Source organism: Nyctereutes procyonoides, unplaced genomic scaffold, assembly GCF_905146905.1.
Source record: "Nyctereutes procyonoides isolate TBG_1078 unplaced genomic scaffold, NYPRO_anot_genome, whole genome shotgun sequence".
In the NCBI taxonomy this organism is placed as follows: domain Eukaryota; kingdom Metazoa; phylum Chordata; class Mammalia; order Carnivora; family Canidae; genus Nyctereutes; species Nyctereutes procyonoides.
In genome coordinates this window covers 40,705,033-40,731,767 of record NW_026575020.1, presented here as the reverse complement: position 1 = coordinate 40,731,767, position 26,735 = coordinate 40,705,033, and the positions used below count along the sequence as shown (strand labels likewise).

Genomic DNA, 26,735 nt, shown 5'->3' with positions numbered 1-26,735 from the left:
GATGCATTCAGTAACATTATATCTGGGCTTGGCACTGTGGGAGGCAGAGTGGTACGCAGAAGAGCACTGGAGGGGGAGTCTGGCTTTGCAGCGCTTACCAGCCCTGTGTGCAGATGCTTATGACCCCTCATCGGTGCTGCTGACCCTCCCTCTCTGCTGCAGACCTGAGGCCACTGCAGTTGTTTGGGCCTCTGTCCTACAACTGATGCTGGGCTTGCCGGTCTTCAGGACTCTGCACCTGCTGTACCCCCTGCCTGGCGTGCCCTCCCCCTGCTCCCCTGTTCAGAGCAGCTTCCTGTTCTGAGACAGGACAGACAGACTGCACATCCCTTTTCCTGTGTTTCCACACCCCGGGTGTAAAAACAGCTGGGTTGTAGGTGCTGGTTTGAGACTCCTGTCTCTGAACGAGGAGCTCCATTGAGGACAGAGGCGTCCTAGTGTGTGTTTGAAAATTGAGTCAACAAACAATTGAATATCCTTGGACACATCGCTTCCCTGCTCTAGTCCTCAGTTTCCTGTCTTTGAGATTTAGGATGTGGGCTAGTGGGTTCTTTGGGGGCCTTTCTGAAGTTTCTGGTGAGACATGCACTCTTAAATGAGTGGATTGAGAGTTTCTCCTTCTCCAGCAACTGTGCATGTGTGCAAGATGGCCACTGATGCAACAGTATGCACAGAGCATGGGGAATTTTCTGGATGCTCAGCACAGCGTTCTCAGTTAAGGGATTCTGGTGTCTTTGAAAAGACAGGCCTGAGGCAGCCTTGATGGAGTTATTTTAGCTGCAGCTGGGCCAGCTTTCTCCCACCTGTCTGTCTACAGGAGTCCTCCTCTGGCTTGTGGAGGGAGGAATGTGTGCACTTGCTGCCCATGACTCTCTCTGTACTTCTATGTCTGGCCAGGGCTTCTCCTGAGGATACATGTAACGGGTTCTCCTGGGGCCAGTCCCCGCTTCCTATGTTCCAGGCTGGTGCTGGAATTCACACCTCTACCTGTTTCTCCCAGCTCTGCAGACTTGTGCCTCTCTGAACCTCAGTCTCCTGATCTGCAAAATGGAGGTAATAATTCCTCGTGGGAATGAACAAGTGTGCCCAGATCTGTGGCACAGTGTGTGGCCTGGGGCGGGAACACAGGATATCATAGCTGTTCTTCTTGGCATGAGTATTCCTTACTCTAGAGAGATCGGGGCAAAACAGATCAGCAGTCTACTTGCTTAAGCCAAAAAGTGTTGTCTGAAGAATTTTGTTTTGGAAGACAGGTTTTGGGTCAGAACCTTATTCCCTCAGGAATTTCATGGTTGAGCATCCAGGCCTATTTTATAAGCTTGGTGACCACCCAAGCCTTTGAGCCTTCCCAGGTCAGGCTTTTCGGGAATCTCTTCCACAGCTGGGTTACTTTTCGTGTCAGTAGCACCATTTCCACAGAGCGGGCTCTGTCTGGCTATGAATAGATGGTTTTTCCCTCTTTCTTGGACGCCTGAATGGCAGTCTCTCTCCTGTGGTCCCAGAGGCCAACCTGTGTGTAAAACTCCAAAATGGACATCAGAGCGGGGCCATCCATTCCTGCTCCGACTCCTGGTGCTCAAAGAGGTGGGTCATTGGCTGCAGTGACCTGGGAGCCTCCCAAAGGCCTAGGCTGTGGCTATCAAGGCTGCTCAGCCAACAGAAGTCACAGAAAAGCCAGCAGCTTAGAGTGGCTTCCAGAGTCTTCAGAAACAGGCCTGTTGGCATCCAAGCCCCAGATGCAAAGCTTCTGACAGTAGGATGGGCGCTGGAGATCAGCTTGCAGCAGGCTAGAGGGCCTTATGGTTGAGAATGTGGGCTCTGGAACTGTACCACCTCGCTCGAGGTCCCAGCCCTTCCTCCAGCGCAGCGGGCCTGACCTTTGCATGCCTTGGTTTCCCCCTTCTGTATGTAGAGATGATAATGTAATGTGAGGGATGAGGAGACTGACATCACCTAAGTGCATTAGAACAAGGCTTGACATGTAGTAAATAAACACGGGTAAACCAAAGCCCAGAGAGGGAAGGGACCTGTCTGTGGTCACCTAGCAAGTCACTGGGCAGCCAGGCTGAAGCTCATGACTTCTGGTCTCATGGACATGTCCCTCCTCCCCCTTCACCCTCAGACTTTTTCAAAAAGTCTGCCTTTTACAGAGGAAATCGCGTGACCCTTCAGCCCGCAAAAATTCAGACTGCACAGAATTTCGGAAACTTCTTTGGGCTGGCTGGGGCCTCGCTGCTGCAATTCTGTTTGGCTGCAAGTTCTTTTTTCTCCCTTTTTTTCTTTTAAAGCTCCAGAAGGTTCCTCCTTTCCTGTCTCCTCAAATAGAAGAAGTAAGCTTTGGGTAAAGGAGTACGAAGACTTAGATCTCTACTGTGTGTCCCCGAACCAAGCTCTCCCCACTCCCGGGCCACAGTTTCGCCATCTGTGAAATGAAAAGGTTTCCTCTCTTGACAGGTGGACAGCCCCCGCCTGCCAGCCTGTGATGGCTCCGAGGACAAGTGAGCTGGGAGGTGCCACCTCAGTGCCACAGTGTTGACAGTCATGTGAGCACTGACTAAGCAAAAGCTGGTGACGCATCCTTCTAGGAAGTGAGGTGAAACCTGCCAGAAATGCCACCCACTTCCGCCCACCTCCTACTTTCAAAGGTTACTTGAATCATCAGAGTGGCTTGCATTATTCTCACTCTCCTGTTTCAGCAGAATACTCCTCAGCCCCTTGGGGTTGAGCCCAGGGTGTCCAGGAGCATCACATCTGCGGGCCTCTAGGGTGTCAGAACTGGGGGACTCGGTGGCTTCCTGATCTCTGATCTCCTGATCACAAACCCTGCATGCTGCCAGCCTAGGGTCAGCCCTCTGAACTCAGTTTTCCTCATCTATGAAATGGGTGGATGAGCCCTGCCCAGCAGGGTAAGATAGCAAGCTCAGTATAGCTGGATTGGGGCCTCCACAAGTATTCCCACAAGAGGAATACTTGGCCAAGCCAGGAAGCCTGGAGACAGATGCTGGTCTATGGGGTCCAACAGCATCCTGACTGCAGCTCTTTTGATGGGCAGCCTGGGGCCCAGCAGGGGTGGGCCTGGGGCAAGGTGGCCCTGGAGCCAAGACTCGCAGGCAGGTTGCTAGACCGGGGGTTGGGGGGGAGTGTTGCCTCACCCCCTATTCCTCCTTCTCTGTGTTTGGGCTCACTCTGAGGTCAGCCCTGGCGCCATCAGGGGCCCAGCCTGGCTGGGCCTGGGATGTCAGAGATGGGTGCCTTGCTGGACCTAGAGCAGGAGGTAGGGGATTCAGGGCTGAGCCCTACCTTGCTACCCCCAGACAGGGGCCTTGGGCAATTCCCACCCCTCAGCTCCCATCTCAAAAGTGCTGCTCTGCCCACCTCTGCAGGTTGTCATGTGGCTTCACAAGGTGGTATAGGCATAAATCCTCTGTAGACACTCAAGAACTGTCCAGATGGGAAGAATTTAACATTTGTCATTTCCTGGGGCATTTGTGTGTTCCTTTCTCTCAGACAGTGTAGGCTCTGGCCCATGAGAGCCAGGGGATAAGCGAATATTGAATGAATAGGTGACAAAAGTTATTTATTAAGCACCTGATACATATCAAGCCCCACACAGGGTGTTTTCCATAAGATGCTCTAACTGTCACAATGGCCCTGGGAATTTAAGCATGTCCCCATTTTATAGATGATAAAACTGAAGCTTGAATTTACCTAAGGTCACATGGCTGGTGATTGAAGAAGCTAGGATTCACACCTGACTCTGAAGTTCATGTGGCCCATAGTGGCCCACGAGGTCACCCCCTCCCAGGTGTGCTGGGAAGTGTTTAACATACAGGTCCCTGGGAAGAGGTGGAGAGAGGGACTTGTCCAAAACCCTGACTTGGAGTATTTGCCAAATTCCATGTGTAAATCTTCCGTGTTTGATTTCAAGCAGCCAATGTGATACCAACTGTCACAGAATTCCTGAGAATGTATCGAGCAGCCCTCCTGAGCCAATAGTGGCTCCAGTGCACCTCTGCACCCTCCCCTTTCCAAGCCCAAAGAAGGCCAAAGAGTTAGCAGTGGCCTGGCCTGGGACAGCAGACTGGAACCAAGCAAATGGCTTGGGTGGGGATACATATGCCTCTGGACACATCCCCAGCCCTGTCCCACCGGAGCCCCTGGAACCCCTTGGGGTCCTGATATCCCACAGAGACTGGGGCAGGATAGATGAGGCCCAGAGATACACCTGCAGGATGATGACTGGAATATTAAGGCCTGCCAGCCCCACCGTGTGCAATATTCCTGCCAGGCCTGGAGCAGAGCCCTGTAAACGCCAGGATATAATGGACAATAAAAGTCGCCAGAAAATAGAGAGTCTCCTAGGACCACCGGCATTCCTGCCACACGCTGCCTGCTGGAACCATGAGTCCTGTGATCATGAGGCACGATCGTCGTGTAAATATATAGGGTCTCTCACTAGCCGCAGGCCAAGATTTATTTTATTGAGACAGTTGGGGGAGGGGGATGGCTCAGGATCATCATCATGGTAACTTTGTGAACTGCTTTGCCATCACTTCCCAGCTTCTGAGAGAATGCCACAGGAGCCAGTGTAGCCTCTCCTATCCTTCTGGAAGGTGGCATCCCTCAGAGGCCTTGGGTGCCTCCTGCCACATCCACAGGTCCAAGGGCCTCGTCAGCCATGAGACAAGGATCCCCTGGCCTTATTGTGAATAGTTGGTCTACAGAGTAGGCTGCCAGAGATGAACAGAAAGTTGCTGTTCAATGAGCACTTTTTACGATGATAATGGTAGTCATAATAGGAGCTATGGCCATGTTTATTGAGCTCTTGTGTGTAGGTGGGTCCTGATAGTCCTAGGCTGGTATTTTGCATGCAAGTTCTCACTGTTAAGAGGTGGGTCCTACCTGGCCCCCTGTTTAAAGAAGAGGGAACAACAAAGAGGAGACTTGGGAACTAGCCTGAGCTCGTGTGGCCACACAGAGACAGCATGGGATTTGAACTCTGGGCTCTTTGACTCCAGAGCCTGTGGTGGTCTGCCCCTCTACATCTGTACCACCTGGCCATCTGGTCCCAGGGGGACCAAGTGCCACCACCTCCCAGAAAGCCCCCTTGATAAGCTCAAGTTAGAAGCAGTGATCCCTTTTGTGATTTTGCAACATAAAGAAGCAGTTTGCTCTGGTGCCCCCTCCACCACATCTGCTTTTTCCCTGAGGGCAGGAACCTGGTCTGGACCCTGCAGAGGATGTCCAGGTGAACGAGGACTCAGGCCTGCATTTTCACTGAGGGTCTGCCTCTCTCCAGCTGGGATGCCTCTGACAAGTCACATGACCTCTGAGCCTAAGTCTTCTTGGCTGTCAAATGGATGCTCTGTCTGCCCCGTAGGGCTGCTTTGAGTGCACAAGCTGCCAACACTCCCGAGGGATCTGGCCCAGCACCCAGTCCCACCAGGCGGTACTCTGTGTGTGATACCCCCTCCCCCCCCCACATACATACCTCACCTCCACGGTTTTATCTGAGAGCCGGGAGGCATTTGAGACATGCCCCCATATGCCATGGCTTGTTGTGAATGGGGAGGGTAGTGTTCAGGGGGTTTCTGAAAGTCTCCTAAAGCCAGAGTTTCCCCTTGGCAATTCCAGGCCCAGAACGTGCATGTCCCTGAGCTCAGCTGCAGGGCACCAGCACGTCCTCCATCAGCCTCCTACAGAATGTCAGCACAGAAGAGGACCCCTGACTGTGGAGCCACCCCACCATGCTGTAGGTGTGGAACTGAGGCCCAGACATAGGCTGTGATTTCCCGACAACCAAGCAGTGAGAGTCCCTGAGGGGCCTTGAGACACCCCCTCCCCGCCCCCCCCCCCCCAGCTGCCAGCCACCTGGCCACATGCCACAGCTCAGAGCAGAGATCACCTGCAGCATTTACAGAAGGCCTTGCACTTCCCAGGCCCTGCTTGGGTCAGCGAGGGGTCTGGAGGGTCAGGGGGAACACAACGCAGGAATGTACAGGGCCTGCTGTGGTGTGGGCTCCAGAAACCATGGTTGCATGCTGGACAGTCGCTCTATACCAGGTGGCAGGACTGGATGGAGAAGTGGAGCTCAGCCTCGTGGAGATGGTGCTAGGGGTGCGTGGTGGCTCAGGAGGCCCTGAGAGCCCTGCAGCTGACAGAGGGGCAGGTGTGCCTGTCTGTGCCCCTCTGCACTGCTCTGCCCCTCTCATCCATGTCCCAGGTGGACAGGTGGGCAGTGACCAGCAATGAATGTGAGTGTGGAGGGTGTGGAGGTGGAGCAGAGCTTAGTTACACTCCGGAAATGTCTTGCCACCTCAGGCCCAGGAGGAAGAGGAAGGCTCCATAGGGTGGGCTCCCCCAGGCTGAATCTGTTTTCCCAGGGTGCTGGGCTATGTCCCGAGAGGCAAGAGCACACTAGCCCCTAGAGGTGCACCAGAAACAGAAGAAAAACAATGTTTAGAGAGAAGGTGCCCAGCTTGGGGTCCTGACCCAGCCAGTTTGGAGCTTCCTCTGTGAGTCAGGGCTGATGACACCTATCTAGCCGGGTCATGGAGGATAGTCCTTGAGGAGTGCTGCACGCATTAGGGCCTGGGTGCAGGGAGTCCACCCTGCAGGCCTGGGGAAGGCTGGCTTGGGCCAAGCAGCGGCCACCCAGGGGGCCAGCACCTGGCATATGCCTGACAGTTGGGCCCAGCCGGCAGGGAAGGTATGCTGGCAGGTGGCCGAGCCACGATGCCAGAATCTGGCTCGGTGTGTCCTCTGGGGCCTCAGCTGCCATATGCCTCTGTCAGTCCTAGAGGTCCAGCTGCAGATGGGACGTGGGGGTGGGGGGTTTGCCTAGGGTAGAGGTGGCTCTTGTTCTGGAGGAGGAGGCAGGTGTTGGCCACAGGAGTGCTTTTCAGAGACCAAGGGCTGGGGCTGGCCTGGAGCCTTCCTGACTTCCTCCCATAAACGCACAGGTCCACAGGCCTCCTCGTCTTTGATCCCATTGTGTCCTCTACCAGAGTTCCTTTCCCCTCTGCTCCTAAACCTGCCTATCCATGTAGGCTGTCTCAGACTCTGCATATTGTAAGAAGCTGTCCCTGAACTTGCCTGGCCCAAAGTGAGAATCCAGCAGTCCTCTTCCTGGGGGCACTTTCCATGTTCTTTTCTGGTTTCTGGATCTGTTTCTGTATTGGGGGGTTCTGTGTTGCTATAGAGCGAGGGGGTTTTGTCTGAGTCATCTCATGGTTACTGGCCATCAGCCCAGGCCCTGCCCAAAGACAGCTGGGAAGACGTATGGAAGGAGGGAAGGCAGGGATATCCTGAGTCCTGGTTCCTGGATCCGTGGTCTTGTTTGCAGAGTATGGGGCCTGAATAAGGATGTAGTAACAATCAACAGTAACTCCATGGCTTGGGTGTCTGTCATGTGCCTGGCCAATGGCTAAGTACTTCTGATTCATGTGTCAGTCCTGTCCTGCAGCCCAGGGTGATAGCATGGGGGCACAGGCCGCTTGGGACATGGCAGGGCCAAGACTTGAACCCAGGGCTACTGCCTACCAAACCTCTCATCTGTCAGGCAACAAATATTTTTGGAATAGCTTAAAAGGAAGAGATTAGAAAGGTTGAGGCTGGGATCCCTGGGTGGCGCAGCGGTTTGGCGCCTGCCTTTGGCCCAGGGCATGATCCTGGATACCCGGGATCGAGTCCCACGTCGGGCTCCCGGTGCATGGAGCCTGCTTCTCCCTCTGCCTGTGTCTCTGCCTCTCTGTGTGTGTGTGTGTGTGACTATCATAAATAAATAAAAATTTTAAAAAAATTCTTTGGAGGATTATCTATAAACCTTTAAAAAAAAAAGAAAGAAAGAAAGGGTGAGGCTTTTAAAGGGACAGCAAGAAAAAAAAATAAAGGGACAGCAAGAACTTTTCTACCTCTTGGCCCTTGCAGGGACCCCAGTAGGGGTAGGCGGGGATGGAGTACAAGGGACAAATGAAAGATACCTTGTTGCTCCCCAAATCCAGGCTGGTTTAATCCTGTTGTCTACTGTCACTGTGCCTGGTTCCAGGTTGGGTGTGAGGGGTTCATAAAGAGCCTGAAGAGCAAACACCTTTGCCTGAGCCAGTGTGGGGTATGGAGTAGGTTAGGGAAGCTGGGTCCTGGTCAGACGTGGCTACTGGTGTGCTCACGGCCCTTGTCTTGCAACCTCAGTCTCCTGGAAGGTAAAATGGGGGAGCAGGACTGAGCAACCCCAGAGTGGATTCTGACCTCTTTCTAAGCCTGCTGGTTTGGGGCACACCTGTGTTTTCTCCTAGGCTGGTGGCTGCTGCCATCAGTTCCAGTGTCTGGTGAGCCTAGGGCTCCCTGGTGGCTATGACAAGTTCCATTAACCACAGAGGTGGCAGTGGGGCTATTTTTGAAGCAGCCTGTGGTGGGGGAGTTTCCTTTTGGCACTGACTGAGGATGAGAATCTTGGGCAGGGGAAGTCCCGCACAGAGACAGGGCTGGCGCCTCTTCCTTCACCATGGAGAGGCCACCCAGGTCCCCAGAGGCCCCTGTACCACGCACCCACCCTCTACCCTGAGCTGAGCAGCCCTTCTCCCAAGCTTCTCAGGAGCCACTTTGCAAGGTAATGGCTATTGCCCTACCTCCAGCTGTGGGGAACCCCTCACTTTCCTGCCGCCTGGGGCTGCCACCTTTGCCCCGATGATGTGCCTGGCAAATGGCAGGGAAGCAGGCATGAGAGACTCCTGGGGTCCGGGCTCTTGGGGCACCTGACTTGGCTGTTCCCCCTGCCACTGCTGCTACTCACTTGATCATCTGCCTGCCAGGAGCTGCCAGTGGGTCCGTGCCATCAGCCTGCGGTGACCTTTGTTGCTGCCCAGGTTCACACTGAGTGATCATGGGCTTTGTGATGAGGGAAGCAGAAAAAGCAGGTTTTTTTCCCTCTGGGGTAAATTTTGACTGCCTGGGCTCGTTTCTGATAGTTGAGCAGTAAGTTTCCTGCAGAGATTCTCCCACCAAGAATAGCTATACCTGGGATGATGGTCATTCTCCTGGGGCCCAGGGCAAACTTTTTACGAGTGTTGAGGCCAGGGGCAACCCTACTGGGTTTCATCCTTCCATCATTGGTTGTCAGGGCTGCAGCCATGGTCTGAGACAGGATATGGGGGTAGAGGGATTTCTCTCTGAAACTATCTGTTCTCTGGGGCCCCTGGAATGAGCTGGCCTGGGGACCCCAGCTTCTCTGTCCTGGCCTCCGGCATTTACACACTGGATGAACAGCCATTCACCTGGCTCTCCCTTTGTGACCTGCTGGGGTGCTTTGATCTCCACCTTCAAGGAAATCTCCACTTGGGGAGAGAAAAATGTGAGCAGGTGGTGACAACATGGGGACAAATGCTGTGGAGCTGGGAATACCTGACTGGGGAAGTCCTGGAGGACTGCTTGGAGGAGGTTCCTTGGGTTGGGCTCTGAAGGAGCCAGGTTTGCCTGGAGGTATTTCATTCCAGGGAGGGGGAGTAGAGTCTGCTAAGGCCTTGAGAAGAGAATGAGTTCATTTATCTGAAGGGTATGGTCCTTGGAATGGTGGGGCTGCCTAAAGGGTCTGAAGCTCCTCAGTACAGTGAGATTCCAACCTCCTCCAGCTCCAATCTCCAAGGACTGCCCCAAGCAAATGAGATTAAAACCCAGACTTTGGAGAGAGTTAGATCTGGGTTCAGACACAGGGCTTGCCAACTACTAGAGCCAGGGCCTTGGTGGGTCACTTATCTGTGCTTTGGTTTCTCCTTCCATAAAATGGGGTCGTTGCAGACGTCATGGCAGGGATGAGCCGAGGTGCTGCATTAACCTCTTGGCACAGCAAAGTGCTGGATATATATCTTCCTTTTCAGAGTGGGTGGGATGAGGCTTGGCCTTCTGGACTTCACTGGGTCCCTGAGCCAAAGGCTTTTCCGCACAGAAACCAATTGTTTCGTTGCTCTTTTTTTTTAATCGAGATTTTATTTATTTGAGAGAGAGCGCACACGTGTGTGAGTGTGTGTGTGGGGCTGTGTGCAGAGCGAGAGGGAGAAGCAGGCTCCCTGCTGAGCAGGGAGCCCGATGGTGGGGGCTTGATCTGAGGACCCCAGGATCATGACCTGAACCAAAGGCAGACACCTAACCAACTGAACCCCCCAGGCGCCCCCTCATTGCTCTTTTAACTCTTTTAACTGAAATGTTTACAGCTCCTACATTTTTATTTTTTTCTTCCAAAATTGAGTTTTATTATCTGAGCAGTTGGAAATGAAAGGTGACTAGGAACCTTCTCAATTTCATTTTATTTTATTTTATTTTTTTAATATTTTATTTATTTATTCATGAGAGACACAGAGGCAGAGACAGAGGCAGAGAGAGAAGCAGGCTCCATGCAGAGAGCCCGACGTGGGACTCGATCCTGGGCCTCCAGGATCATGCCCTGGGCTGAAGGCGGCGCTAAACCGCTGCGCCACCTGGGCTGCCCGCTTCTCAATTTTAAGAAGGCTCTGGGCAGCCCTGCAGTAGGAGGGGAGGTCTGTTTGAAATGGCTTAGTGATTTCTGCCCGAGCTGGGACTGTGGAAACCATGCACATGAAGGCACACGCTGCTTGCTTGGGGCTTCAGGTGCCTGGGAGGAACCACCGACCCCCTACCCCAACCAGTCAGTTAATGCAGCCAGCTCCCCCCACCCCCACCCCGCCAGGCCCTGGGCAAGACACTGCTGGTTTAGAGATGACTGCAGAGATATGCTCCTGCTTGAAAGGCCAGCAGAGGAGGAAGAGAGGGTGACCAAGGAAGCAGTTGCTGCCCAAACTGTGGACTTCAGGAAGAACCCTGCTGTGGGGACACCAGCAGATGGAGAAGAGGGGCCTGGGTACTGCCTGCCTGCCCCTGCATGCCCACTCTTTGGGGTCTGTTTCTTCTTTATGGATGGAGACACCCCAGGTGGGACTTGACCAAGACCTCACGGGAGTGTTTAGCTTGAGCAGGACCCAGGATCTGTTCCTGAAGTGTGGGTGCTATATTGCTTGTGACAATCCTAGGACCCACGAGGGGGTGTGCAGTCGGGAAGGGGAGGCCCCTCTGTTCGGGGGCCTGGGGTGTGGTGGAAGAGTTGGGAAATGCAGGAGGGCAGGCCCGTGCCAGCAGGGCAGAACTTGGAATGCCTTGTGCAGCCGTGTAGGCCTTGTCCTGGAGAGCGTTGGCTGGGGAGCGGCAGATTGGGATTTGTGTGTTCAGGATGGTGGGGCACCCTTCCTGTTATAAGCTGGTGGTTGGGTTATCAGGCAGGAGATCTGAGTTCTGCAGGCCCACCCTGTGAAGATGGGGCTGGTCATGATCCTACTGGTCCTGAAGCTGAGGAATCCGAATAGCATGTGTGGCTTTGGGGGTGGGGAGTGAGAAGACAGAGGACCAGTCAGGAAACCAGACACTGTCTGTGGCTCATCCCCTGTGGCTCCCAGGCCCCCATGACTCTGGCCTGAGATCTGGCTGCTTCCTGTCAAATGATGAATGGGTAAAGTCTGCTTATCCCAAGATGAGAAGAGAAGTGGGGCCAGGGTGTGGGCAAGGGCACAGCAGCCAGAGCCAAACCTCTGGGCCAGAATTCATTCACTCACTCACTCACTCACTCACTCATTCATTCATTCATTCATTTTCATTCACTCTTCCAAGGCAGTATGGACTAGGGGAGTCAGACAGACTTGGTTTCAAGTGTCATTTCTGCCTGTTGCCTGCTGTGCGACCTTGGGCCTGTCACTTAACCAGTCTGAACTTTCATATCCTCTTCTACACAATGTGGATTATAGCAGCCCCCACCTAGGGTGGCCATAAAGGGAACAAGGTATATACAAGGCCTGGGGTGTACCTGGTGCATACGCAGAGTGCATGCTCCATTAGTGGCAGGCTGTCACCACGTCCTCCCCACCAGCCAGGCTGTGTGGGTAGGACATTCCTTCTGGTCCCACTCCCATTCCTGGTCCTGGGACATGGAGTCAGTGGAGTTTCTTTAGGTGTTCACAGCCTTGCTGGTCTGGGATGCAGGTTTAAATGGCAGTGTTCTCTGTGATATATGGACTCTGGCAAGTCATGTTTCTCCTCAGAGCCTCTGTCCTCGTCTGCAAACTGGGAGTGACGGTGCCTCCTGGGCTTCTTGGGAGATACTCAGATCACTTAGCTCAGGGGAGATGCTTGATGTGGATGTTGTCTGAGGCTGAAACTGGCACAGCCTTGACCCCACCAGCAGCCAGACCCCATGTCCCTGCTGGGCCTCAGATCTCCCATGTGGGAAGGGGTCTGAAGGGGCATGTTGGGCATTGCTGCTTGTGACACCTCTCCTCTCTGGGCTGGCTGAAGGCTTCCAGCAGCAGGCATCTATCCCAGGCTTCTGCTACCAGGGGCCTGCTGGACAAACGGAAGTAGTCCCTGGTGCCCACACCAGTATTGGCTTACTTATTCAGGGTGGGGGAAGAGAACTGTGAATGGAAGGTGTAAAGTCACTGAGCTAGTTTCCTGCTTTGGGAAAACAACTCAGAAAGCTGTTCACTCCACTGGAAGGGGCCTTCCTCAGGGAAACTGGTATGGGATGCAGCATCCAGTGGAGGCAGGGCAGGGAGACACCTTCCTCCATTGACAGGCCAAGAACGTGGCTAGGCTCAAAGCCTTGTGGCCGTCAGGAGAACTTACATGCAGACGTCTAGAAAAGGACAGGCAGGACATGCTGTTTCCACCTCAGGGTTTGGGAACAAAGTGAGACATAAATAAACACACAGTATATGAATGCACCACCACGAGACCCCCAACATACAGATCTTCACATGCAGAGACCCTCCCCAAACCCACCCCAAGCCAGGTCTTTGCCCTGAACCTTCCTGGGGTTTCAAGACTTGAGTCATCTTTCTTTTTTTCTTTTTTTAAAGATCTTACTTATTAGGGATAGAGAGCAAGCCAGCATGAGGGGCAGAGGGAGAGGGAGAAGCAGACTCCTTGCTGAGCAAGGAGCCTGATTCAGGGCTCGATCCCAGGACCCTGGGAACATGACCTGAGCCGAAGGCAGATACTTAACCAACTGAGCCACCTAGACATCCCTTGAGTCATCTTTCTTGGGGAGGGTAAGGGCCTCATGGACTGTTAGCTTCCACAAGGTGTACTGTCATTTGGCAGTAGGGAAAGGAGGACACGATTCCTCTAGATAAAGTTTCCAGAAATTGCGAGGCAAGGGCCAGGTGACAGTCTTGGTCAGAAAGGCCACTGCAGAAACCTCATTGCCCAGCCCAGCCCAGGAACTGGTCCCTTCCAGGGAGTGCTTGGATACAACCCAAGCCCCGAATTAGTAAGAGCTCTTTATCTGATGGCCAAGCTGGGCAGGGTGGGAGGTAGTATCAGGGGGCTTTGCAAAGGTAGCCATAGTTCATATAAGCGATGACGGTATCTGTTCCAGACCTGTCCCAAAGAGGACATGCAGGAGGCAGACAGAGCATGATCTGGGGACCAAGAGCCCCAGCTGTGTCGCTTACCAGCTGTATGACCCTGGACAAGGCCCCACCCTTCTCTGAGCACCAGTTCTCGTGTCTGCCACATGGAGAGGATCACTTCTCTGTTGCCCAGTGAGGGTTAGTGCTAATGACAGAGTCTCAGAGGACCGACCCATGTGTCAGGCTCTGCTGTAAGGAGTTTACATCTGTAAACACATTCAGTCCCCCTTAGTGACCCTAAGAGGAATATCTTACTATTAGCCCCACTTTCGAGATAAGGAAACCGAGTCATTATATGGTTTAATGAAGTCAGGTCAGGATTTGAACCTAGGCAACTGGGCTCCCCAGCAGGCCTTGCTTAACCCTTAGGCAAATCCTGATCTCATCCTTGGGCACCTGGTAGACACTCACTTTGGGAACCTGGACTGGGAGCTGCAGTATGCATCTGCAGAGCCCTTCCTCCTTGCAGAAGAAAGGCCTTCAGTGTGGCCTGTGGCTGGATCTCACATTCCATGCATGTTTGGCCTCTGACCTGGGCTTGGCAGGCTGGGCCTCATTGTTCTGCAACTTGGCAGGACCTGCCAGGGACAGGCAGCTAGCTAGCTCCCTGTGTCACTCGGAGATGCCTGCATGTGCTGAAGGGCTTTCCCGTCACTCTGCATCTGTCAGTCTCAGTCTCTCCCTTGGTCTTTCTGCATCTACACTCTCTAGAAAGCCGTTTGGGGCAGGAATCTCCAGTAGAGGGGTGAAGTTTCCACCTAGGTAGAGACAAACAGAATGTAAAGTCTCTGAAATGCAGCACTCCTAGAGAGCAGGAGGCAGTGGCTGTTCCCAGGAGGGGCTTTGGAGTCATTGAGAGCAAATCCCCTGTGCAGCTTATCAGCCATGTGACCATGAGCTTCCCATCTATAAAATGGGTCTATCAACAGCCCTAGGATGCATGGGAAAGATCTGGCTCACTGGAAAGGTACAGAGAACCTGCATTGTCTTCCTCCCAACCATCCCCCCTTCCACCTCCCTCCCCGCCCCATTCCACCCCTTCTCTCTTCCCCTTCCTTCCTTCTGCCTCCACCTCCCCACCCTTCCCCTCCCTGTATCCTTTCCCTTTGTAGTGTCCTCTCTGACACTTGGGAGGGTGTGACTTGCAGAATCCTCCTTGGCTTCTTTCCTAGAACAAAGGCCCCTCTTCCTCACTGGGGAGGAGGACAGGGCACAGCCCTTCTTCCATTAGGTTCTAGATAGAGCAGCTCTTAGGAACAGTAATTTACCAAAGCTCCAGGGGGTTGGCGGAAAAGGTACCATGGACAGCAGAGCTGCATCACCCTGTGCCCTCCCAAAGGGCACAGACTGTGGGGGCTCCTATCCATGGGGCCCCTGTGGTGGGAAATGGCCCCTTGTGGCCCTCCAGCCTTGGGATCACCCCTGCCCACTCAGCACAGACCCTGTTTCTGGGGAGAGGGGCTCGTTCAGTGGAGAGATGATGTAGGAAGTTCTCAACCTTGTATATAAGGAAGGAAGATGATGAATTGCCACTAGGAAGATGATGAATTTGCCACTAGTAGCCTATGAGGAGTGCAGTGTAGTCATTTGGGGCAAAGATGCCACCGTGGGTTTGAGTCCTGGCTCAACTGCCATGGATCTGGGCAAATCTCTTAACCTCCTTGTGCCTTAGTTTTCTCTTCTGTAAACTGGGATAATAGTAGACTCTGTCCCCTGAGAGATAGGATCTGTGAAATGAGATGAAGTGTATAGAGCAAGACCTAGCATAATAAAGGCACACAACGTTTGACATCATTATTATTACTGTTGTTTCTGATGAGGCCAGGGACCCCTTGGCAGTGCTCTGGGAGCCTTGTGAGAGGCCTGGGGTGGGCTCCTGAGTGTGTAGTCTGTGCCTCTGGGTGCACATTGGGAGGGTGCCATTAATATGACACAGGGCAAGAGGGATGACCTTGGCCGACACCTGCTAAGCCTCCGCCCAGTGTGACTTGCCCAGGCTCCCAGCTGGTGAGTGACAAGGCCAAGAGGCAAACCCAGGCCCACTGGCCCTGAAAGGCTGGGGTGAGCTTAGATGAGGGGAGGGAAATCCAGAGGCACACATGCCACGGTCAGCTATCCATGTGATGTCTGTCGGCAGGTGAGCCGGTACCTGTGTGGGTCTGGCCTCTAGGCCATTTTGGCACCTTCAGAGATAAAGACAGACCTTCTTGCTGAAGACAGTTCTTCTCCAGCCTTTCCCTGGGAGTCTTCCTAAGGGCAGAGGATGGTGAACATGTCACCCCCAGGGGTCTGGGGGTACAGCCCGAAGCAGCTGCAGAGCCTGCAGGAGTCTCCGGTTTTATCTTAAAATGCATGCGCATTTTACATTCTATTCCCTCTGAATCTGGTTTATTGCTGCACACATGTCCCCTCTGAGTAACAGAGCTGCCTCGGGAAGCCGCTCGTTGTCTGTCTATCCTGGGGCTTTTCCTCCTGGTCCTCACTGTGTCACCCTGGGGTTGTGCTCTCCATTGTGGAAGCTGGGGCACAAGCTGAGGGGGCCATGGTTCCATATGCATTCCAGGAAGCCTCAGTGGCCCACGTGGAGGAGGGCTCAGTGAGCAGGGCATAGGCACTGGGAGACCCAGGGGCCCAGGTGGGAGGTGTCCCGCACCAGGACAGAGTCAGGGCCATGGCGGGGGAGAGAGGCCTCAGACACAATCCCACCATGCCCTCCACCTGCCACCAATTCAAGATGAGAAAAAGAGCTCTATAACATAAAATGCCACGTTTGTGGGTCCATGTGGGCTCAGTCTTGGCAGCTTCACACACAGGACAGCATGGGCCACACTTGGCAGGACACAGCCCTCACCCTGCACACGCTCCCTGTTGTGGAGGGCTTCCCTGCCAGCCTGAGTTGGGAGCCATCTGCTCCATGGGGCCTCGCTTTCAGCTGTCTACCTGGCGTGCTGGAGAGTGGCATTACGCTGAAGCAGCTGATGAAAGGTGTGTGAGGGAGGAGCTGGGCCTCTCCTAAGGGCACAGAGAAAGAATGGGCGCTGGACCCCAGCAGGCCCGCATGCAGGTTCTAGAAAGGCTTGGGGTCCCTTTGAGGGCAGACCTAGGGAGGCAGAGCTGGAGACTCAAACTCTGGGGTCATTTAGGGCTTGGTGGACATCCTCTGATCAAAAGGCATCACAGATATCCCCGAGCCTGGGAGGGCTGAATGCCACCCACTGTAGCTGGAAAAACCTGCAGTGGAGAGGAAGGAAGAGATTCCTTTCCCAGTGCCCAGACACCCCTGTGTTAGTGTGTGTGTGTGGGGGACAATGGTGTCTACTTGGGAGGTGTGTGCCATGGAGCTGGCTGAGCCCCTGGACCAGGGTTAGGCTTTCAGTTTGGCTGGTGGGTGTAGATGATCAGCTTAAAGAATGAAAGAAACAGAGTCTGTCTAGGGAGAAAGTGATGTCTTAGGTTGGTACTCCAGAAGCAGACCCTGGGAGTGAGGAAACTGTAAAGGAGTGGGGGAGGCAGACAAGTAGGGATGTGATCTCAGACCAGGCCCACAGGCTCCACCCAGGGCTCTGGAGTGTGAGTCACACCCCCAGAGTGTCCTGACCCAAGGCAAGGGCACTTTCATACCGGGCCTATTGGTCATTGATTAGGGTTGCCCCAAGGAGCCACCAATTCCTAGGGACTCTGGCTTTCTGGAGCATATAGACAGAGCTGCTCCAATAGCCAGGGCCAGTCCTTAGGGGCTCTGTTTGGGATGTGTTGAGTCTGTGGGACCGCCGAGGTGGGGTCTGCTAGAAGTAGCAGCAGCCAGCTTCAGGGTCCCTCACCACTTGCCTACACTACGACAGGTCCCTCCTGGACATCAGTCCCTTTCATTCTGTGCAGCCAGGTGGGAGGCCAGGTCTGGCCCTGAACATAGAAGGTGCTGCAGAAGTGTTTGTGGGCTTTTCCCTTGCATCCAGGAGGATCATGGTGGCCAGTTGCCAGCTCTCACCTCTGGCTGTGCAGCGATTCTGTGTGCCTCAGCCTTGGTACCACAGGCAGTCTTCTGCTAGGGAGGCTGGCAGAGGCTGCCGGTGACACAAGGGGTGGCAGTGGTACTGGGAATGATTCCTAGATGACATTTAGCTCTGGCCTAGCCACAGAGTGGATGCTTAATCAGGGATGGCTGCCATGGTTACCATGGCAACTGGTGACCAACATCCCTGACTCTCCTAGGGGCCTCTGATGCAGCAGTCCAAACCCTAAATGGGACTGCTCACTTGTACAGAGGGCTCTGTGCCTGCCTGGAGGTCTACGCCACACTGAGGGGGACCTGTGGCCTTGGCCTTCCCTGCGTTTGGTGCACCAGGGCCCAGCAAGGATGGAGGTGTTGGGTCCTTCCTGCAGATGCTGCATGCAGTCTCCTGACTACCCAGACAATCTGGGTTTTTGTGGGGGTGATAATGGGTATAGGGCTTTGTAATTCCCCCAGGAAGCACAGAGAACAATAATGTGGAAAGAACAAGGATTTGGAGCCCAGCACCTCCAAATCTGGGTTGAATCTGGCACCTCCTTTGCTCGTTGGGGGAGTGGGGGGCCATCATGAGATTTTTCCTTGGGCAGAGCTTGTTTCCCCCTCATCCAATGGGGATAATCCTAGCAACCTAGTCAGGCAGGGTTCCAGAGGGAAAGTGTGTCATGTGGGGTATCGAGTCCTAGCCCCCTGCTTCTGACTGGTGGCTGCTCTGCACCTCAGCTGTAAGATGGGATAAATGGAAGTACCTCCTCCATCCCAGTGCTGTCAGGAGGAAAATGTGAACAGGCATGTGTATAAGAAAACCCTCGTTTTCTTTTGCAGCCCGTGCCCTTGTGAGGCTGGCATGCAGGATGGCCGGCCAGCCCAGCCACATGCCCCATGGAGGGAGCCCGAACAACCTCTGCCACACCCCAGGGCTGGCACACCCCCCTGACCCACAGGTGAGCCCTTTGCCTTTTTCTGCAGAGCACTGGGGATTCAGCAGGGACCCCAGGGACCATAGGGCCCGGAGGCTACTTCCTCCCAGCCCCTGGAGGAATCTCTCCGGGCAGCCACTAGCTGGTCTCTTCTTGAATGCTTCCGAGGGTGGGAGTGGAGCTCACTACCAACCTGGTCAGCCCTTACGTCACCAGCAGCACTCAGAGAAACCTTCTCTGTGCCAGACTTGGGCCCTAGTCTGCTCTTGGGATTTCCGTGTGAATGAAGAGCTTTATCTCAGCAGGGTCAATGCTGGTTAGTAAGGCCAAGTGGTGGAGGCCTGAGGAATGGGGAGAGAGTGAGCGGCTCCAGGGGAGCAAGCAGCCTGTGCATGTGGTCAGAAAGTACTTCCTTACTCTCAGCTTGAAGTCAGCTTCCCTTTTTGGTTTTAGCTGAGTCCTGGGCCTCTTCAGCCACTTTATTTAGAACCAGCAGGGCCGGGATCCCTGGGTGGCGCAGCGGTTTAGCACCTGCCTTTGGCCCGGGGCGCGATCCTGGAGACCCGGGATCGAGTCCCACGTCGGGCTCCCAGTGCATGGAGCCTGCTTCTCCCTCTGTGTCTCTGCCTCTCTCTCTCTCTCTCTCTCTCTCTCTCTCTCTCTCTCTGTGTGTGTGTGTGTGTGTGACTATCATAAATAAATAAAATTAAAAAAAAAAAAGAAAGAAAGAACCAGCAGGGCCTCAGGACACTTACCTGCTTCACTCTATGCAGATCCTCGGTGAGCTGGGTAGCCTCCTGCCGCTTTTCTGAATATGGCTTCTGGGGATCCCAGCTGCTTGTATATGCCCTGCCTTTGCACCCACTGTCCCCTGGGCTGGGAGTGCCCTCCCTGATGCCTCCTCCAGGCCTCAGTCCAAATGCTGCTGCTTTTAGGGAGCCTTCCTTCTCATTCCACCCCACTTCCTCCCCCATGCCGTACAGGCCCTGGGTTATGGCCATGGTATCCCACTGGGGCACCGGTTCTGGAATCTGCCTCCTGTCCTAAACAGAAGAACTTCTGGGGTGAGGCTTCACTGGTCACATCATCCCAGGCCGGGCCCACAGGAGCCCCTCGATGCCTGCTGAATTAATGAACTTCAGATACCTGTAGTACACTCCTACAGGGCTATGCATGAGACAGACCCAGGTCTGCTCTTAGAAAGCATATAGCCTCATGGGAGAGAAAGATAGGAAACAGGGCAGAATAACATTGGGGGCCCATGGAGCTCCAAAAGGCACATGATCTCAACTAGATGACCAGAGAGGCCTCCTTGAGGAACTGGTTTGCAGAGGCCTGGAAGGGGCAGGCTGGTCAAACCAGCCAGGGCCAGGTGCTATAGGGTCTGTGGGCAGCCTGATATGATGAAAAATAATGTGCAGCGTTGTTGTTTTTTTATCCCCAAAGCTATGAGACCTAAATCAGGGGGAGACTCAGAGACAGCTACCTTCTTAAGCCCTGGAAGGCTTGTCGCAGCCTCTGACTGCCTAGTTCCTGTTGGAGGACTTCGGGTAGGCTGCTGTTTGATCTGCTTGGCCAGGATTGCTGTGCAGTTGTACAGATACACACTGCACAAAGGTGCCGGCCAAGGAGATAGATCAGTGTGAAATCCTTCTACACCTGAGTTCTCATCAAGCCATGCTCACTGCTGTGGAGCTCCACCAGTCCAAGAGAAGGGGCACGTTTATGGATTCATGCAGCAGTGAGACATGTAAACTGTAGATATGGCATCTACTAGGGTGTGTGTGCGTGTGCACGCACGTGAGAGAACACACATACAGTGTCCAAGGGCATCTATGCTGTGTGTACTCTCTCCATTCTGATTACCGGATGGGACATGGGCCCATTTCCCAGATGGAATTTGGGGAGGCAGATCCCAGAAAGCCCAAAGGCCCATGGACACTGCTGGTGCAGAGTCCACCAGGACATCTCACTGATGGCTGGGGGCAGTGAGGCCTCCTTGGGTAATGTAGCAATTTGTCATATTAAGTCATTCACTAACAATTGAGTCTCCCTTGATTAATCTCCCAGAATTAGCCAGTTGCATTTTGAGTAATTAGGGTTAATTACAGCCTCATTTGGCAGAGGAGAGAGCCCGTAATTATTTCACAAACAACGTGAGGTGGCTGCGATAGCGGTGGCGGTGGCGGTGGCAGTGGCGTCCGGGCGTCTGGTTGCACATGTTGGAGTGGGTAATGACACAGTTAAGTGGAATTAGACACAATTACTCGTCGTTGGGCAGTGGCTGTCGGCGAAGGGGCCCTCAGTCCTGCCAGCATCTGGCTGGATTTGCAGAAACGGGATGCACAGCCACGTTGACACCGCACTGCTGCAGGTCCAGGCGGGAATGAGGTTGGTTGGGTGCTTCCTTTCTCCTCCATTCATGAAGCACTGGTATTAAAATGCCATCTAGGGAGACATCATGGCCCAAATCTTGCCTGTTTCGAGATATAGAAACACCTCAGATTGACAGCAGAAGCATTTTCCTTTATGGCAGGAAGCCCTGCTATTTCCTTGAAATCATCCCTAGAAGAAGGAGCCAGGGCCCATGATGGCAAGAATACTGTGCTCTGGACCAGGCAGGGCTCAATTCCCAACTCCATCCTTCACCAGCCAGGCAACGTTGGGTAAATGAGTTGAGCCTCAGTTTTCTCATCTGTAAAATGGGGCCATGAAGACTAACGAGATGGAATCCCTTAAACCCCCAGTATAGCATCTGACATTATGAGTGTTAAGGAAATGTGTGTCACTGATTTTATCTTTCTATTTTATTTTATTATTATTTATTTATTTAAAGATTTTGCTTATTTATTCATGAGAGACACAGACACAGGCAGAGGGAGAAGCAGGCTTCCCACAGGGAGCCCAATGTGGGACTTGATCCCAGGACCCCGGGATCACAACCTGAGCCCAAGGCAGATGCTCAACCACTGAGCCACCCAGGTGCTCTCATCCTTCTATTTTAACATCCATTTTAGTTTTCATGGCTCAGGAGCCCAGAGCTGAAATGCCCACAGTATAGAAAGAACAACTTAGCAAACACTCAGACTGGTTTTGTTAACTTTTTATACCCAAGGCTAGCAGTTTGTCATTTAAAGGAGCTTTCTAGCTATGAGAGTTGTCCGCTTATTAAAATACATTTGCTCATGTATTTTAATTTAATTCCAGTGAAATCACATGTGGAATTATTGAGGTTTTAAGTGAATGAATGAATGCATGCTTGCAATTGAGAGAAAGAGCTCTAATGCCTCATGCTTTATGATTTTACCAATTTGCTGCAGAGCATTTTCATCAGGAGTGAAACATAGCTGATCCACTAAAAACCACGTGAATTTCCAAGAAGGAGAAAGGTGCTCTTGTCTGAGAAAGCCCTGGTTAATGTATCTTCCATCTGGAAAGTCTTTGCAAACCTGCCAGGGCGTGCCAAGTTCAGTTATATTGGGCCCTATTCAGAGAAAGAGGAATGTGCCTTACTTTTCTGGGGATGGGGATGGCTGCCTCTGGATCTGAATCACACAGGCCAAAATCTTTGTGAAAATCTTCTCAAAGCAATATTGGTAGTTCGGTAAGATTTAATGACCAAATATTAGCTATTAAAATTCAAGAAGTGTTTGCTGAAGTGTTGTAAGTTCAGCAAGTGCTTGTCTTGTTTCTGCCTTTGGTCTGCCAACGAGCCCCACACAGAAGTTAAGTACAGACAGTGTGAGAGGTGGAAAGCCCCACGGAGGGACAGGCGGATGCTGAGGCAGCCCAGAGGGTGGGGTGGGACAAGGAAAGCTCTAGAGAGATGACAGGTGGGCTGGTAACCATCAGGAGTTTGGGACAGGCGGGGAGAGGAGAATGTCCCAGGAAGAAGAGGAAGGAGACAGGCCTGAAGGTGCAGGTCCAATGAGGTTAGGCAAGTGTTTAAATACCAGTGCTTGGTGGGTGGTTGAGTGTCTGCCTTCAGCTCAGGTTGTGATCCCGGGGTCCTGGGATTGAGTCCCACATTAGGTTTCCCACAGGGAGCCTGCCTCTCCCGCTGCCTCTGTCTCTGCCTCTGTGTTGCTTATGAATAAATAAATAAAATCTTTTAAAAAATACCACTGTTTGGTTGGGGGAATGGCTGGTTTTTCTGAAAGGCTGTATCATCTGAAATGGAGTCTATCGTGAATGAAGGGTGAGCCTATTAGTGGGTTTCAGGTGGACAAGGGAGCTTGGGTTTCAGAAAGATTGCTGGTTGCTGGTGCTCAAGGCACACTTAGGGTGAAAATAGGACAAGATGAGGAGGCCACTGCTGTCCCCCAGGTAAGATGATGCCGTGGTCTTAAACAGCTGGACATGGGGAGAGAAGATTCCAGAGACTTCAGGGAGAAAACCAACTGGACTTGGTAACTGAAGGGATGAGGGAGAACAGAGTCCAGGATGTATCCAGACTTCCAGTGGGATGGCTCATTTTCTTTACGGCTTTCGCCTTTCAAGTCTTGGCTTGTAAGTCATTGGCACTGGTTCCAGATTCTCTTACATATGTTTAAGCTCAGCTTTCTCTGAGCTCAGTCAGTGGGAATTGTCCTAAGAGACCCACTGCATTGAGATGATTCTAGGTTTTGTTATCAGGTGACTGTCATGTTTGGGCATCTTGCTCACTACTCCCATTGTTCCTGGCTCTTGGAGCTGTGTGTAGACTTCCAGGTTGGGACAATCATGGCACAGTGATACCTGGCACTTACTTCCACCTTCCTACCGGCTAGGAACTAGGTCTTACTCAGAATTCTATTTTGCAGGGGTGGGAACTGAGATAAATAACATGTATGCTTTGCTCTTGAGGAGCAGAGCCAGATGTCTCTCCATGTCCTGTGGCCCCACAGCACCGCTTGTTGTCGTGAGGTCTTTGAGAGGTAAGATGAGCTTTGGGATTGAAGTTAGCCAGATCATGAAGAGCTGAGTGGGGTCGGCCTTGGCAAGAGCCTGACAATATGGACTCTCTGTAAATCATGCCCTTCTTTCGTGTAACACAGATTTAAAATACATCACGATATACACATATTCTGAATCCATTAGAACTTCCCTATGCACAGTGTCAGATGGCTTTAAAGGTGAAATTCGTTTACAGGAAATGTCATTCTGATGAAGTATGCTTTTTAAAATCACAGAAACAGTTGCCTTAAAATTAATGATGCATTGCAAATATCAGGGAAAAAAGACCCATTCAGTGTAAAGATGATTAAAATTCAGGTCAGAAGTCTGACTTAGTCAGGCTAAATTTTTTAATGAGATTTCAGAAAATTAATTGGGCGAATGCATTTTTATTCTTTTAACATGTAATTTTATGCTCCTGTTTTTTTAAAAAAGGATCTGTTGATGACTGAAGCTTATTGTGGTTCAAACATTTTAAACTCAAATTAGCACAGGGTGGGAGGTGTTTGTGGCCTAATTTGATCTGACTTGGAGAAGAGAGTCTGGGTTTCTCCAAGCTTGCCGGGGTGGGGGTGTTCTGGAGTGGTTCACCAGTACCACCCCACCCCCACCCCAAGTCCGGCCTTGGCCTGAGAAGGTTGGCAACATTTCTTGAGGGGCGTGGGATTGGGGATAGAGATGACCTGGGGACCTTGACCCTCTCCTTGGCTCCTGGTTCCCCTGAGCCTCATGTTGTCCAGGGAGTTGCTCCCAGAGGTTCCTCTCTGAGATAGTGTTCCCCCTGGGGCAGTGCGGACCCCCTCCCTCTGGCCTACTGGGGCTGGCAGCAGAGTGCAATCAGCATCCCTGCCACCTCCTCCCAGCCTTCCACCCATCTGCTCCTCCTCTGGTGGAGAACTCAGGGGCTCCCATCAGCATAGTCCCAGAAAGGCGAGATGAGTCAGTTGTCTAGCATGGTCCCTTGGCACACAGTCCTGGATGACCTGTGCAGGGGACAATGAATGTGCAGGGGGCAATGAAGTCAGAAGGTTACAGGGGCATGCCCGCGTCACTGCTCTACTGCAGTCAGGTGATTATGGCTAAAGACCTCAGAGCCTCCGTTTCCTCATCTGTAAAATGGGGCCATGAAGACTAAATGAGATGGGATACTTGAAACCCCCAGTGTGCATCTGACATCACGGGTATCATTGACCTCACTCTTAGATTTAAAAATTCATTTTAGTTTTCACAGCCAAAGAGCCCAGAGCTGAAGTTGACCTGCAGTGGGGTGAGGATTATGTGGGCAGTGGTCGCAATAGCTGTGGACTCCCTGCCTCGGCTTGTCCCCAGCCCCTTAGGAGGCAGTTGTGCCCCTGGTCTGTGCTCCGCAGACACCCTTAATGACGGCGACAGCCTAGGTAGCTCTTCCAATACTGAGTCTGGCGCTCTTCCAATATGAGGCTTCGTTCAGTAACTTACCACCACCTCCCAGCAGTCCTCGGAAGCAGGCATTGTTACTACCTTAGTTGTACACATGAGGAAACTGAGGCCCAGAATACTTGTCCATGGCCCCAGCCAGGAAGTGCCAGATCTGGGATCTGAACCCAGGCCTCTGTACCCCAGCATCAGTGTCTCAGCTGAGGGAACTGGAGTAGTGGTTCCCCCCTCTGCCAACCTGTGCCCCCAGGCTCATGCTGATTTTCCCCAGGAGCCAACATGGAGCTCGCCCTGGCCTCAAGCTTGCCCAGCAGCTCAGAGCTCCCAGGACCCTTGACACCAATATCATCTCCTGGATTCTCAGAGAAATCTTGGGGCTGATATTGCTAAGGTACCCCTGTCGTGAATGGACTCAGCTGCAGGGGCACGGGTGGAGCTGGCTGAGGGCAGACCCAGGAGGGGAGGAAGCCCTCCTTGGAGGTGGCAGCAGAGAGAGGCCTGGCCTTATAGGGCAAGAGCTCCCTTCACCTTTTCCCCTTCCATTCACAGCCCCAGAGTTAAGTGAGAGTCAGGGCTCTGCTGGCTCAGGCTCAGTGCCCCGTGTTCTGCAGTGTTCCCAACCTGGACAGAGGGCACTCGGGGACAGGACCCCATCCCAGCCCCTGTGAGGGTGGTGGTGTCCCCACCCTGCCCAGACCCAGATGGTGTATCTCCTTCACACGTGGTGCTGCTCCTGGAGGAACCTGCCCTGCCCCCTCCAAAGGAGCTCATTCCTCTAATTAGGTTGAATGGGTTGTGACAGGAATTGCAAATCCATGTCCTTGCATATGCAGATGTGCAAGTGGAGTCTAGGGATGCCAGCTGGGATGTCACCCCCACCCATCCTCCAGGAGCTTCCGTAGGGCAGCGTGGCCTTTGGGAACACATCTCTGGGGTGGACAAGAGAGTGCTGGGGACTCCAGCCACTAGTGTTGGTTGAAAGCCCTGTGTTTGCATAGTGGAGACCCTAGGAGATCACGTCCCCCAAACGTGTCACTGTCCCAGTGGGGAAACTGAGGCCCATGGCGGGGGGGGGGGGGGGGCTGCCCATGTCACCTCTCAGGACAGCTGGCTATATATCGTCAGGGAGTTCAGGTCTCAGCTCCCCACTGGCCAGCTGTGTGACTGTGCCTCGGTTCCCTTCTTTATGACATGGGATTAAAAAGTTCTGCTTTACAGGGTTGTTAGGGGAGTGTAGTTCCCAAATCTGTGGAAGCAGCCAGCAGAGTAACGCTGCATGGTAGGTGCGTAACACACCATGGTGTGCCGTTAGCCTCATGGAGATGTGTGATCCCTCCAGGTGTGAGAAAGTTGCCTTTTTCTGAGGGTATGTGGTTTTGGCTGCACTCAGAAGTGACAGTGGCTGTGTCACAAAGTCCCACAGTGCACCAGGCTGCTTAGAGCATGTTCCTTTGTGTCATTTGACAAACATGCCCCGTGCTCTTGTTCTGGGCAAGTCAGAGCCTCAGCTCAGGGGATACAGAAAGGACTACGACAGGAGCGCACTTTTGGAGAGGCCCATGTTTGGGGGGCAGGGGCTCAGGTGACTGGAAGAAAGAAGCCAGCTGAAGCAGGAAGCATAGACCTGGCTAGCCATTGGGTCTCAAAGGAAAAGCAGAGGAAGAATCTGGGAGTTGTGAGGCCCCATGGTAGAGCTCAAGGGGCGGAGACTCCAGAGTCCCCAGGCCCTGGTTCAGATCTCTCCCATTACTCATTGTGAGGTCTGGAGCTGGTCACTGCCTCCATCCCCCACAGCCTGTTTCCTGAAATGGGGATAATGATGTTGTCAACTCACAGGGTCATGGGAAGGGAGTGTTCTGCATGTTGCCTGGTACACAGTAAGTGCTCAATAAATACCCACTCTTCTTACATGGGTGCTTAGTAAATAGGTAGGTTAATTGCTGTTAGTAAAGAACTTACTTGACAGACACTGGCACAGGGTGGATA

The 26,735-nt window shown here is 53.0% G+C and overlaps 1 protein-coding gene across 1 annotated transcript in view; it reads left to right on the top strand.

Moving 5' to 3' along the window:
- NEK6 (NIMA related kinase 6) overlaps positions 1–26,735 on the top strand; it is an 83,511-nt gene that overhangs the window by 20,294 nt on the left and 36,482 nt on the right. The window contains exons 2-4 of the mRNA XM_055324279.1: positions 962–1,053; positions 2,289–2,330; positions 18,304–18,422. Of these exons, the coding sequence (XP_055180254.1) occupies positions 18,333–18,422 (90 nt within the window). The 5' untranslated portion in view covers positions 962–1,053; positions 2,289–2,330; positions 18,304–18,332. The remainder of the gene's footprint in view (positions 1–961; positions 1,054–2,288; positions 2,331–18,303; positions 18,423–26,735) is intronic.